Source organism: Anastrepha obliqua, chromosome 1 (assembly GCF_027943255.1).
Source record: "Anastrepha obliqua isolate idAnaObli1 chromosome 1, idAnaObli1_1.0, whole genome shotgun sequence".
NCBI classification, from domain to species: domain Eukaryota; kingdom Metazoa; phylum Arthropoda; class Insecta; order Diptera; family Tephritidae; genus Anastrepha; species Anastrepha obliqua.
In genome coordinates this window covers 31,153,130-31,168,119 of record NC_072892.1, presented here as the reverse complement: position 1 = coordinate 31,168,119, position 14,990 = coordinate 31,153,130, and the positions used below count along the sequence as shown (strand labels likewise).

Genomic DNA, 14,990 nt, shown 5'->3' with positions numbered 1-14,990 from the left:
AGTGTCATCATTATCCGAAATTTTGACCACGAACGAAATGAATACCGTCAAACAGCCATCGAATTCCCCTGAAATGACTCCCTGCAATTTTTTTCGGTTTGATCGATTCACTAAACCACCTCGGGGAAGTGGCCTTTTAACAGTCGCGGGAAGTAATGAGAAAAAACGTAGACTGCTCTGATGGCTATACCGAAAATAGAGTTCCAGAAGTGTTTCGAAAGCTGGATCAAACGCTGGCATAAGTTCGTTACAGTTGATGAGGAGCCTTTTCAAGGCGACAATATCACTTTTTGACGAATAAATTTGTATTTTTAATTTTCTAAATATATTCCGGAAATTTTTGATCACTTTTTCCTAAAAATAACACCTTCTCAGATGAAGTTGGTATGATTTATATCTACCTAAATAATTTTAAGTTTCCTGAGCTGTTGTCTGCTACTGAATTGCAAGCCATTACAACTTCATATTTATTATTTTTTTTTTTACACGAACCATTCAAGTATTCTGCTCGGAGTTTTAGAAAACTCCCTTTGCCCCACGATGAATTCCAATGAATTATCAACTAAAAAATGTTCAATAATTTTTCAATATTAGATCAGTTTGCATTTGCCGAAACACCACCAGTTTCAAACTAGAATCATTCACTAGCTCGGTTCTCAATGCGGAGTGTACGTATGCGGTTGGTGTTGTATGTGTGTGCATGTGTTCTCATGTATATGACCTCTTTAGTACCAAGTGAGAAACATAATATGCCAGTGGTGCTCTTGGCATCGTGCATGAGTAATTTCACTGTAAACTATGCAATTCTCGTATGTGTATGTATGTACATACATATGCACGTTTGTTTGCAAGTACCTGTGTATGTGCAGACGTATGAGTTCTTAAAGAAATTCGCAACAAAAGCTATGCATGAACATTTGATGGGTGGGTGCGACTGTGGCCCTACTCAAGCGAGTCAGCCATATATAGTACATGTATGCATAGTATATATGTATGTGTGTATGTATGTGCATCCGCCTTGCACGAAAAAAATTGCGAATACTCTACATATGTACCCGCTCATGTCGACCGACTGTCTGTCACAGAAAACAGTTCGAAACTAAATTGTTTGAAAAAGTTTCCGCATTAATAAACGGCTGACGGTGGAGGGTATACGAGTAGAATAAGAAAATTGGTTGCTACTTTGTCGCTTTTACATTTGTGATCAACTAAGTGTAACCGTCGACGGTTATTAAACAAAGAAATAGAAAGAAAAATAAATTTGAAATAAAAGTTGTAAGAAAGCCTAAACCATTTACGGTTAATAGCAAAGCAGCAAAGACAGCTTGATCCCATGCAATGCAACCCGCAACCCTATTTTTTGGTTTTTTGTGTGTTTTTATTTTGTGCCGCCATAAACGAGGTTGAACCTTAATGCAGTTGTAAGTTTTTGCTGTTGAAACAATTTTCTGTTGTGACATGCATGGTTTCACTTGCATTAAAAACACAAAACACACCCTCAATTTTGTAGACACAAATTTGTGGTAATGACAAAATGGAAAAAAAAATACAAAATTAAAAAAAAAAAATACAAAATAAAAAGAGGTTACAAAACAAAAGAACTAAGATTACCGGGGCACTGTAACTTTTGTTATTTTCGAAATCTAAATTATTATGTTAAGAAACAATCTTAAATCGCCTATAAAAAATGTTTTAAATCAGTTAGGGAGTAGCACAGGGCGATATTAGAGCAGTTAAGTGGTTTAGCTATAAAAATAATTAGTATATTTAAGACTATTAGTAGCACATAAGTAGTGAAATTACTAATTTATGATCTTTTTTCGTTTTTTTTTTCTCCTTTCTCTTACTTTTGTAGGATTGCCCAAGCGCTTCCCTTGTAAACGAAACACAAATGCATGCAGCACTTCCAGCTGATTCGTTCGCCAGATTTTAGCAGCTAAGCAGATAATGACACACGATAGAAAAATGCTCGATCGAGAAGCCGTACGCTCTGTCATCCAGCAATGGAATGCAAATCGTTTGGATTTGTTCGCCTTATCCGAACCAGACGAGGTGAGTGGAAATCGCAGCAATGGAGCGGATCGAAATGAAAAATTAAAATGAAACACGTAATTTTTTTTTATAGAATCTATTATTTCATGGCGTTATGCGATTTTATTTCCAAGATGCTGGACAAAAGGTCGCTACCAAGTGCATTCGTGTTGCCTCCGATGCCACAGTTTCCGATGTTATTGGTATGTACACTGGCGCTTCAATGTCGTTTTGTTTTTGTTTTCTTAATTAATAAATGCATTTTTCTCATTTCGTTACGTATTTCCTTCTGAAGATACCCTCATCGAAAAATTCCGTCCCGACATGCGTATGCTGTCAGTGCCAAATTACGCCCTCTATGAGGTGCATGCGAATGGCGAAGAACGCCGCTTGAATGCCGATGAAAAGCCATTGCTAGTACAGTTGAATTGGCATATCGATGATCGCGAGGGTCGGTTTTTGCTCAAGAACATAGACCAAAAAACTACGGTAAGTAAAAAGCATTGAAGCATCAAAATCATTGGAGCATGAAAACACAAAAACGGTTATCAAACAGAAGATGTATATTTTATAAAGGGAACTTACGTAATTACTTTAGTTGTAAATTTAACTTAAGTTACTTAAGGGGGAAGTCTACTGTGACAAGGGAAAAAACAGGCTTATTTTCCGGATTTTATTTCTAACAAACTATTGCTCGTACATAAAATCTATTTAAACTCTTATCTTTATTATATATTTAAGTTTTTGAAAAAAAAATTTTAAGTCAAAATATTCAAAATGGCCGCTGTGGCACTTCTGCAAGCGCAGGTCCGCTTTTCTTAGGTGCCTAAACGGTGTACATGAAATCTTACGTTTCGGTGATCTAAAACAAAAAAACAAAATATTGTTATCATATACATCGTATTGACTCTCGTCTGACGTAGGATTATGTCGATAAAAAATTTTGGCGTTGAAAAAAAAATTCTTGAAATTTTTTTCTTTTTTTTTTGCCTAAAATTGATGTTACTATTGTTTATAACAATTTAACAAATAACGATATCAAAAAAATCCTATGTCAGACGAGAGACACTATTACAGAGAATATATAATTAAATTTTTAAGCTGATTCATTTATCAGAACTCGAGATATCGTGTACACCGTATACAAAAACTTAGTTTCGAGAAAAATGCGTTTAAAGTTTCATGTGCCGCAGGTACGCGCTTTGGAGCGCTTCGGGAAAAGGTCGAAATTTCAACGAAGAAAAATTTAGCCAACTGTAACACATATTGTACCTTATTTAAGAGGGTTCAAAGTATTTTTTAAGTTAATAAAAAAAAATCGATTTTTTGAAAAATTCACAGTAGACTTCCCCCTTAAGAACTTAAAGATGATTACTCGGGCTGTCAATGCATGCTTGTAGGTATACCTACAGCCTCACGCCACATAAATAAGAGCACGCAATTTTCTCATACATTTTTTGTTTTTCTCAGTTTCATTGAGTTCGGTAAATACTTCTAACAAAAAGTAATACCTAGTTTCTGTCACTTGATCCTAACTTTGTTGTTGTTGTAACAGTTCACTAAATCTGGTCCCCTGCTCTGCTACAGCCAAAAAGTACTTTTAAAAGTTGCACATTTATGGTAAAATAGCTTTCATAATTAACCTGTACCTAATAACTTTAGAGTATGTAGCATATATAGTTTTTACCGTTGCCACATCGCATAAATTTATGCAAAAAAAAAATAACAATACTACATACACAATTTTTAAGACTTTTTGATACAAAAAGAAATCCATCATATGGATTTAGGAGCGGTAAGAGAATAACCGCTCTCAATTTAGGTAATATCCGTTTTTTATTAATCCAAAATCAACAGCTCTCAAAATTGATTAAACATGCAGTAATCATTTGTATATATTAGGTTGGGGAACAAGTTCGTAGCGTTTTTACGGAAGACTTTTATTTCAACAAAAAACTATTATAATAAAATTATATCAATAAATAAATCAATTATATATATGTACGTCGTTGCTGTTTACAGCCTCTTCCCACCTCTTGACCAATTTGTTGATGTCGTTCGGCAAAAATCGCCCAGTCTGGTGTGAAAGAAGTTGTTGAGCCAAAGAGGTTCTTTGTTATCGAAGGTTACGCCCTTCATATGGTTTGACAAGGAGCGGAAACGATGGTAATCGGTCGGTGCAAGGTCTGGAGAAAACGGCGAATGCTGGAGCTGTTCGAGCTGTTGTTGTTGTTGTAGCAGCATAAACATTCCCCATATATACATATTTATATATACATATTTATGGGGAATACTGCTGAAGTGACAGTCCTTGGCCGGATATAAATCCGGGTCGTTGCGGTAACGTAGAACCGACTGTCCTGGGATCGTCCCATTCGAGCTCTTGGAGTGTGGTTTAACGACTTGTGCAACATGGGTCCTGGCGTTGCCGTGAAGGAGTATGGTTTGACCATGCGGATCAGGTCTTTTCAGTCAATTAGCCTAATTCACGCGATGTAGCTGGGCAAAGTAGAGCTCCTTGTTGACCGTGGCATTCTTTTCGAGTATTTCCCAGTGTACGATGCCCTGCCAGTCCCACCAAACACATATGTGTTATGATCTTCTTGGATGAAGAATTCGAATTCAGAAGCCATTCCGCTGCGGAAGGTTCCATCGACGTCAAAGTCGGCATTTTTGAACTTTGCAAACCATATCCGTGCTGTGGACTCGCCTATGACACCTTCTCTAAACACGTCGCAAATGTCCCAGGCTGCTTCGGCAGTTTTTTTACCTCGATGAAACAGGTGTCGAAAATGTTGGTGTTGGCCTCCTGGGTATTCCCTTTCTAAGCCTCAAAACTAATAAATTAATAAATAATTAAGTCAAAAATACAATTAACATACAGGGTGGGCCATATAGCGTTTGCTTTTTGAACCACCTATTTTTTTGAGAATGCTAACACAAATGACATGTCAAATGTGTTCATAATTTACTTAAAGGTTAGACATTTACGAAATGGGACGCTATACGCTTGAACAAAATTGGGAAATATTGAAAACATATTTCCAAAGTGATGAGTCTTCTTCTTCTTTTCTGATTTTCACATCGGTGACTATGTCAATAAGCAAAATTGTCGGATTTGGGGCTCAGAAAATCCACACGTTACTGCAGAGAAGAAAATGCATCCACAACGAGTTACTGTTTGGTGCAATTTTTGGTCTGACGTCATCATCGGGACATTTTTTTTCGAAAATGAGCGAGGAGCCGCGTTTACAGTAAATGGCGAGCGTTACCGTGACATGCTCAATGAGTTTTTGTTTCCAAAATTTGAAGAGGATGACATGACGACATTTGGTTTCAACAGGACGGTGCAACTTGTCACACTGCCAAAGTTACACTCGAACTTTTGGCTACCGTTTTTGAATTCTGATATCAATTGGCCGCCTCGGTGCTGTGATTTAAGCCCGTTGGACTATTTTTTGTTGGGAGCCGTTAACGACAAATGCTATGCGAACCATCCAGAGACGATTGATGCTTTGAAACACGAAATCGAAGTTGCCATTCATGAAATTGGATCCCAAACAATCGAAAATGTGCTTAAAAATTGGGTTGATCGAATGGCCTACTGTAAAGCCAGTCGTGGCAGTCATTTGAACGATATTATTTTTCATTCATAAATGAAAATGTTCAATCTTCAAAATAAAAAAAAAAGTTTGAAAAAATATTGATTAGTTTTTTTTTATTATTTTACATGGCCCACCCTGTAGTTTTGTAGAGTAGAAAGAGTTCTACCGAATGAATACATACTTACCCTTTGCCAAACAGCAAACAAATCGTTGTAAAATAAAAGAAAATATAAAAACGGTATGAACTCATTCCCCAACCTAATATTTCCCATTTTGTAGGTTGCTCTTAAGTTAGTTAAGTTACGTTTAAATCTAGACTAATTATGCTAAAGGGAACCAGAACCAGTTTCTTGAAATTTTTTTTCACCAACCTCTGAATGTCGACTCATTCGAACGATTATTTCCAACAAGAAAATCACGATTTTTGCGATATTCTATTCTTAAAGATCGGCGATTTTCATATTAAGTCTCAACCATTTTAACTTTGTAAATCTGCCTACTTGAAAAATGTAAAAGATGACATAAAAAAGGTACCGTCTAGGAATTAATCACTACTGATTTAGGCGTCAGTTTTGAAAGGCCGTTTTAAAGTTGAATTTTCAATGTTTGAGAAATCCTTAAGAAAAATACTTGTACTTAATAGTAATAATGAAAAAAAAAACTATTTCTAATTGTTAATTATCACCCATACAAATACAAGTAAATCATATTATATTTAAATTAAAAGTCCATTTTAGCTACACTTCAAAGAAAATTTTACTTGAATATTTGTTTGTAAAATACTTTCCAAAAATAATTGCCAACATTTACAACTATCAACTGCAAAATAATTTCAAATTGCCCTTCTCAACTTCTTGCTATGATTTCCTTCTATATTGCGTACTTCTCCCTCGATTTCAATCAATTTATCCCAACTCATATCTTCGCTTTGTCTTCCCCACGTTCCTGTATAGCCAATCGAACAGTCAGATATGAACTTCAAACGGAAACTGTCTAAACGTGAGAAGAAAGAACAAAAAAAGAAAGAAAAACTCGCAAAATTAAATTCTGAATCGACAACTGGTGGTTTTAATGGAGGCATAGCTAAAGGTTGCGGCGAGGGTGAAACCCAGGTGGCCGGTAAACTTTACACCGAATTGCCGGAGACATCATTTACACGGTCAATTTCGAACCCAGAAGCTGTTATGCGTCGACGACGACAACAAAAGCTGGAGAAAAAGTTACAACAATTTCGGTCACGTGACGGCGGACCTGACACCGGTGGTACATTGAAGATTTACGGCGAGAGCTTATGCCAAGATGTTCCGTACAAAACGTTGTTGCTGTCGATACGCGACTGTGCGCAAGCGGTCGTTAGGGAAATGCTGTCAAAATACGGTCTAGACAAAGCTGATCCTTTACACTATTGTTTGGTGCAGGTTTGAATGAATGCCATACAAAACTATACGACGCACAAAACACAGAAAAAAAACTAAATAAATACTTTTCATTTGTTGTTGCAGGTGAATAGTGATGGCACAGAATATATACTCGACGATGATGAATGCCCGCTATCGATACTGATGAATCACCCAACGTCACGAGGTAAGTAATTTATCTACAACAAGTGGCAAATGCAAATGCAATTGCCTAATGTGAAGAGGATAGTACGATGAATCTGAAAGCCTAACACTCACAATTTACATACTATGAACCAACAAGAAGATTTGTGGAAAACGTATAAAAATAGAAGCACGAAATTGAATTGTGATAGTTTCATTCATGAGTCCATCTAACACACTTGATTTCAAGAAAAGTAATTGTTTGTTGCAAGCCTAACATACATACACCTATACCCCCATATACCCATACAAATGCATGTACACTTGAGCATATTTGTTGTTAGTGGCTGCTACATATGTACATATGTATGTACTTGCCTGTGAAGAAGTTGAAGTCTCTTAGCTTCAGCTTTGTGCGCTGTATTCATTTCCATACAATTAAGAAATGTTTTATCAATAATTATGGCTGGGCGGGAACAGGAGTGTGTTGTCGTCACCGTATGCCCATAAAAGTTTTGGTGTACAGCATTTTTGTTTATATTTTTGGGAGGCCTGGGATTTTATTGCTGCATTGCTTCCGCATAGTTTTATGTTGGTTGACCAGACTATTGGGCTGGAAATATTTGAATGTACACAATAATTCAGTATCGAACGGAAACGAAGAAAGTCTGTGTTTTGTGATTCGTTGAAATGTGGAAAAATTAAATTGGCGATTTTTAAGTTATTTATTTAAATCGGTGTTTTGTACGTGAAAGAAATGCTTTGAATATTATTTGATCGCTTACAAGGCACAATGCCCAGAAAAACCACTAAAGAATGTTATAAAAAACTAAGTAAGTAGGGAATGGCATTACAATGAATCATTTGCGCGCAAGATTTTTGTTTTTTAATTGTTAACCCTCCGTTGGACAATTTTTTTTTTAATCTTGGATTGGGCACCCGGGTCTGGCTTTTTTTCATTCTGTGAAAATTTAACTTTGGGAAGCTACCTGGAAGCTCAAGTCGTTAGCTTTAATAGAAATATGTTAAATTCATGTCCAAAGTAGAAAAGGCCAGACCCGTTTGCCCAAGGGAGAGTTAAAGATGTTCCTATTTTCGATATGGTGTGGACACATAATCGACAAACCTATATAGGATATAAGAAATACCCTTTGAATAAAGTGAATTATGAGATATAGAATCGAAAATAGGGCAATGGATTGAAAAGTAAATACGTACGATATGAGATCAGTGCAGCTCCTATTCACAACCTGCTTGCAAACTGGTAGGTCCAGTGGGTGTTTTGTTAAGTTCTGAATCTCGTTAATCAATCAAGTCGAAAAGTGATTTAGGTGTTAGCTGAACAGGTATGGCTTGAAGAATATCCAACACCCAACACACCCGTTAAGATCTACACGGATCTAAAATGGACACCGGTGTAGGATCAGGGTTATTTTGCGAAGAGCTTTCTAGTAGTGAATCCTTTAAACCACCGGATCACTGTAGTGTTTTTCAAGCGGAAATAAACGCTATTCATGAAGCCTTAAAATGACTAAAGATAAACAGAATATCATCAACAGATATCTGCATTCTATCAGACAGCCAAGCTGCCCTACGAGCCCTGGATTCCAAACAACATCAAGGAGTGTCTTACGTTGTCGCCAATCTCTAAATGAGATGGCCAAGCAATATCGTATAATCTTATGCTGGGTTCCAGGCCACAGAGATATACCAGGGAACTGTAGGGCAGACCAACTTGCAAGAGAAGGTACCTGTTTGCCAGACATAAGTAATTTTATGGAGATACCTCTCGCAACTTTTAAGCTTCTCATTAAGGACGCACTAATCAGTTCTGCAAATTAAAGATGGATTAGCGCTAACACCTGTGAATTGCATTTTCTCATATGAAATCATGCAAGGAGATTAGGCGTTTGCACGCATGATTTCTGTCGTAGCTGCAGAAATGAGAAGGAGTTGGAAACAATTCAATACCTTTTTTGCACATGCCCGGCTTTAGCCAGAAGGAGGAACCGATTTTTAAAATCCTACTTCATAACGAATATAGATAATCTATACACTTTAGATATCAACAACCTTTTACGCTTTGTCAAAAGCTCAGGATGGTTCAATATGGAGAGGGAAATGTAGCCCAGCCCTCGCGGCTCACAACGGACCGATGCGGCTGCCAAACCTAACCTAGCTGAACAGGTGAATTAGCCCTGTATAGTGTGCTGTGCCTCACCTTTTGTCTTGCCTCTTGCACCCACCATTATCGTTGGTGCGTCCTATGAATGCCTCCAAGCTACATCCAGGAGTAACTTTATTTTGATGTAATGGTTTATCGAGAGTCCCGTGGGTTTGTACATCTTCAAATATATGTAATACATAAATTTTGCCTATCGGTTAAGGGTTTCTTTCTGCTTTAATGGATGTATGATACGCAAAATTGTTGTATTTGAAGAAGTACAAACCCCATGAGACTCTCGGACATCGATCGCGAGTGTGATGAACACTGATTTTAGAAATAATAATTATAATAATCTGTCGTGAGGTAAATCTTTGCTTGGCAAAAATCCTTCTCACGTTGACCCCTCATTTTTTTAAGGGGTTAGGGGTAGTCAGAATTTTCAAAAAATTGGGGTTTTTCTCATTTTCTTAAAAATATTGTGTGAAAATTTGAAGTGAATCCGACAAATACTTTTCGAGTTATTCAACAACTAACAAAGGGCGCTCCGGAGCGTTCGAGAGCGTTCGAGAGCAAGTTGCTAGCAGCAGCTGCAAGCAACCGACTTCTCGGGTTTTATTGTCGAGAAGGTCGAATGCTACGTAGGCAACAACAAATCGATATTTTGGAAGCTGCTATGACGGCTGAAGAACTATTATATCGTCCCCTTAGTATAACAATAGCCTATGTGCTCATAGGCTATTATTTTTTTATTGAATTTTTGGATTCTCCATCGTCGATTTTATATGTGGTCAAAATATTGTCAAATTCTAGTTCCACAAAGTGGGTCAAAACGTCAGTCAAAAAATAATAAATATTTACAGACAACGAGATTTGAGTGAGAGTTACTTTCGACAAAAAGTTTGAAATTCATTTTCTCAAAACATCAAAAAATTTATAGGCTATTTTAATACTAAGAGGACGATATGACCCAGAAATAGATGGCACAATGTAAGTAATTAAATAATTCGTATAACTCTATATAAATCAAAACTTTTTTGAACTGGTGATCACTGTAACTTAAAAACCGCTTCGTAGATTTCAATAAAATTTATACTACTTTTGAAAAACATAAAAACTCGTGCCTGATTGAAGGATTTTTTTTTTCAAAAATTCGATTTTTTCACAATTAATTGTCGGTTTTCTCGAAAATCTGAAAAATATTTCCTGAGGCCGCCTTATTGTTAATTTTGAAAAAAAAGCTTAGATCAGGCACAAGATTATATATACATATATATGTATATAATTGGCGCGTACATCCTTTTTGGGTGTTTGGCCGAGCTCCTCCTCCTATTTGTGGCGTGCGTCTTGATGTTGTTCCACAAATGGAGAGACCTACAGTTTCAAGCCGACTCCGAACGGCAGATATTTTTATGAGGAGCTTTTTCATGGCAGAAATACACTCGGAGGTTTGCCATTGCCTGCCGAGGGGTGACCGCTATTAGAAAAATGTTTTTCTTAATTTTGGTGTTTCATCGAGATTCGAACCTACGTTCTCTCTCTGAATTCCGAATGGTAGTCACGCACCAACCCATTCGGCTACGGCGGCCGCCAGGTATTATTAGGTATTAGTGAAACTAATTTCTCTTGTCCGATTGATTTTAGATTAATCTCCAAGCGCTTGTGATGATCACCGCAAGCGATTTCTGGAGAAAAGGACTCCACACAAACAGCGATAACTTTTACAATTATAATTGTTTTTTTAAACTCAAGTCGAAACATGATGTATTAATGTTATGTTTTTATTTTTGCAAAATAAAGCAATTGACTAGCAAAAAAAAAATTATTGAGAATCATCATTTTTCGGGCCTCTGACTACTCCTAACCCCTGAAATCAGTAAAATAAATTAACGTAGTAAAATATTAATGAAAATGGTTTTATTGTCTTTCAAAATATTCTTCTTGGAAGCCAATGCACTTCTGCATTCGCATGAACCAATTTTCAAAGCACTTTTGTCACACAGAAGTGGATACCTCCAAAACCAGCTAGCTGTTTAAAGGCTTCAACAGGCTTCATTTTATTTTTGATGTTCGGGAACAAAAATAAATCATTGGATGCTAAATTAGTACTACAAGGAGGATGACCCGTTAATTCGATCTTTTGAGTCCTCAAAAACTCTGTTGTGAGAACCAATAGGTGAGAACTCGCATTGGCTTAGTGTCTTCGACGGTTGGGTTTCCTTAATTCTCCAAAAACTTTTGGTAAACAAATGGTTGTGTACCACTCAAAATTTACTGTTTTAAGTTTCACTAGTCATACAGTTGCGACATGACTAGATTTTCCGAATACTTCTGAAACAGGTGCCCATTTGCTTTGATGTGCGAAAATTTTTTGTTGGATTAAGCTCGTCTTAGAGCACCCATATTGTCGATTGCTGTTTTGTTTTCCGCTCGTATGCATAGATCCATGATTTGTTACCTGTTACGACGTCGTTGGCGTGCTTTGAAGGTCCGCAGCCGAATTTCTTCCACCTTTGTTTACCCCAATCGGTACGCGCCCTTTTTTGGGCAATTATCAAATTATGCGGTACACAACGAGAACAAATCTTCTTGACGACCAAATGTTCATGCAATTTCGATTTGTATGTTGGTGCCATCGATGTCCGAGGATGGCTGTATTTATATGCCACATGACGATCGTGCGTTATCAATTGACGCCAGGCATCGATTGTTTCTGACACAACAATTGTTTTTGGGCGTCCTTTAGGAAACTCTTCCTACATTGGAACTCGTTGTACCAGCATTTCACAGTAGCTAAGTGTGGTACTTTAACGCTGAAGGTCGATGCAAGTTGATTAATACACTCGTGTCTCGATAATCAACGTCGAAAGGAGTAGTAAATTATCGCACAAAAATGTCCACGATTAATTGCATCATTTGGGCGAGATGAATTTTTCAACCCACTGAAAAAAGAACAAATAAAGCTCGTAAGTGAAAATCTTGTATACAAATTTATGCTAAAAACACCAAACTATTCTATAAAAATATGGAATCAGAGACTTTCGGCTGGCATGAGGCCGAAGGGTCGAAGAAGGTCAGAGCTTTTGAGGTATTTAGTATATCCTTATTATGTTATCATCTGTGGGATCTTTTAACAACTGAAGAGGATCTATATTACCAAAGTAATAACATCTCTAGGATTGGAATGCGGAACAGGATGAGCCACGCTGTGGGTGAAAGGTTGTAAAACGACCATCGCCAAGGGGCAGCACCTTGAAGTAGATGGAAGTGGGTGACAATTGTATGGCCAAGATGAAGACAAAAAAGGTGATAAGAGAGTATACGATAATTATCGCGGTATCTCACTGCTTAACACGGCCTACAAGCTCTTTACAAATGTTCTCTATGAACGAATCAACGAATATGCTGAAAGAATAATTGAAGACTACCAATGCGGATTTCGTAGAGGCAAGTCTACAATCGACCAATGTTTTGTTCTTAGCCAAATGTTTGAAAAACACTCTGAATACGAGCTAGCTGTTAACTGCCTGTTCATTGATTTCAAACAAGCCTTCGACAGTGTTAAAAGAGATAGGATCCAGCACATATTGCTTATTCTTGGAATACCTGCCAAACTAATAAGGCTCGTTAGCGCAACGCTCACAAATACACAAGCAAAAGTGATCATTCAAGGGAAGCTCACAGAGTCTTTCCCTATTGAACCAGATGTAAAACAAGGTGATACCTTACCTAACATTCATATTCAATTTGATGCTGCACTTTGTCGTAAGGGAAGTCAACAAAGGTGGTACCTTGATAACTAAAACAACCCAAATATGTGCTTATGCAGATGACATCGCTATTCTCTCAAGAAATAGGAATGACTTAAAAGAAATTTTCTTAAAAATTAAAAAAAATACGAACGATATTGGCCTTTTTTTAAACGAGGGCGAAACCAAATATCTGTTGAAATCGAGGCGGCCTGCACAGATGCCAAATTTCCATGTGGGAGCCTATACTTTTGAAGCAGTGCAGCATTTTAAGTACCTACGAGTTATGTTCGCATGTAGCGGTGATTCAACTTCCGCCGTCAGGGAACGCGACAACGCCGCCAATAGAGCGTGCTATTCACACCTTAACTTGTTCAAGTCCCGACTTTTGTCTAAAGCTACAAAGTTCACTATGTACAAGACCCTTATTCGACCAATCCTAACATATGGTTGTAAGGTATGGACTCTTAAGGTTGATGATTGTGCTCAGATTGCTCGCATGGAAAGAAATAAGAATGGATGATGGTACCTATAGAATCAGATTGAACTCTGAACTGAACGATCTAACTCAGAACGAGACAGCTGTGCGTTTTGTGAAAGCGCAGCGCATAAGATGGCTAGGTCATGTGATCCGTATGCCTGTTGACTGTACCGTGAAGAAAACCTTGACAGGAAAGCTAATGGGCGTGAAGGCCAAAGGCAGACCGAGGAACCGTTGGATAGACGCAGTGGAAAACGATCTTAAGAAGCTGGGAATAAGTAACTACGAAGCAACAGCTCAAGATAGACCGCTTTAGATGAGCATTTTGAAGGAAGCTTTGACGCACCCCGCGTTATAACGCTATGAAAGAAGAAGAAGAAGATGAAGACGAGTGTATGGCGTGATATAGTTTGTTAGTATGGAGGAAGTACATTTTGGAGTAGACCCATCGGTAAATATTAGTAGCCAACCTTTGGATTTGTATCTTTCTCTCACTGCTAGAAAGTTGGATAAGTAAGCGTCACTACATGTATTCGCTTTCTTCAGATGAATCAGATCGTTGCTGAAAGATGTCTGCTTGAACAGCCATGGTGAATGTGATATTTTTGCAGGGGTAGTGGCATTGCCAGGAATAAAACGGATTTTGTATTTTTGGAAAAGGATTCCACTTTCTGAGCTGCTGTAATGCAACGTGCATTCCTATCAAATCAGAGGCTTCTAGGAAGTCGAGGGGCATAAAGGAAATGTGGTTTTTGTTATACAAGGCGTTAGATATACATATAATATATATAGTACACATCGAGGTGGCGGAAAATATAAAAGGCAGTCCTCCAAGAAGCAAACTGCGTATTATATATTTTGTGACAAATATTGGGAAACGAGCTCAGTGTACGAATACCCTTTGCGTGTGTGTGATATTAATTTAATTTGAAAATGGAAAGTTTTATGAAATTTCTTCAGTATCATATTGTAGATATTTGTAAATAGCGTGCGTAACATATCTGCTTATTTATTTATTTATTTTATATAAAATCCTCTTCACCAGAAGCAGGAAGCTTAATGGACTCGTTCTGGATAAGCTAAAATGAGTCACAATCCAGCTATCCAAAGAAATTAAATATCTTGGAGTAATTCTCGATAGTAAGCTCCTCTAAAAATCACACGTTGAAACAAAGACATCCAAAGCACTGACAGCCTTTTGGCAGTGCTAGGGTGTTTTTAGAAAAACGTGGGGTCTTTCTCCTAGCAAGGTTTAGTCTACCACCACTTGATGCTTTCATCGAAGGAGAGACCATCTGAAGGCCATCTGCAGGCTGAAACACAATGGGAATTGGTACGGCCCCTGTACGGCATTGGACAACAGAGTAGGCATGGACTTCGATCCAACGATTCTTGTTATGCCCCTTGACTCCATGCCAT

General features: G+C 37.6%; 1 protein-coding gene across 1 annotated transcript in view; it reads left to right on the top strand.

Moving 5' to 3' along the window:
• LOC129236227 (afadin) overlaps nucleotides 1-14,990 on the top strand; it is a 125,117-nt gene that overhangs the window by 45,402 nt on the left and 64,725 nt on the right. Inside the window, exons 2-6 of the mRNA XM_054870485.1 lie at nucleotides 1,856-2,052; nucleotides 2,126-2,234; nucleotides 2,327-2,520; nucleotides 6,590-7,054; nucleotides 7,139-7,220. Of these exons, the coding sequence (XP_054726460.1) occupies nucleotides 1,948-2,052; nucleotides 2,126-2,234; nucleotides 2,327-2,520; nucleotides 6,590-7,054; nucleotides 7,139-7,220 (955 nt within the window). The 5' untranslated portion in view covers nucleotides 1,856-1,947. The remainder of the gene's footprint in view (nucleotides 1-1,855; nucleotides 2,053-2,125; nucleotides 2,235-2,326; nucleotides 2,521-6,589; nucleotides 7,055-7,138; nucleotides 7,221-14,990) is intronic.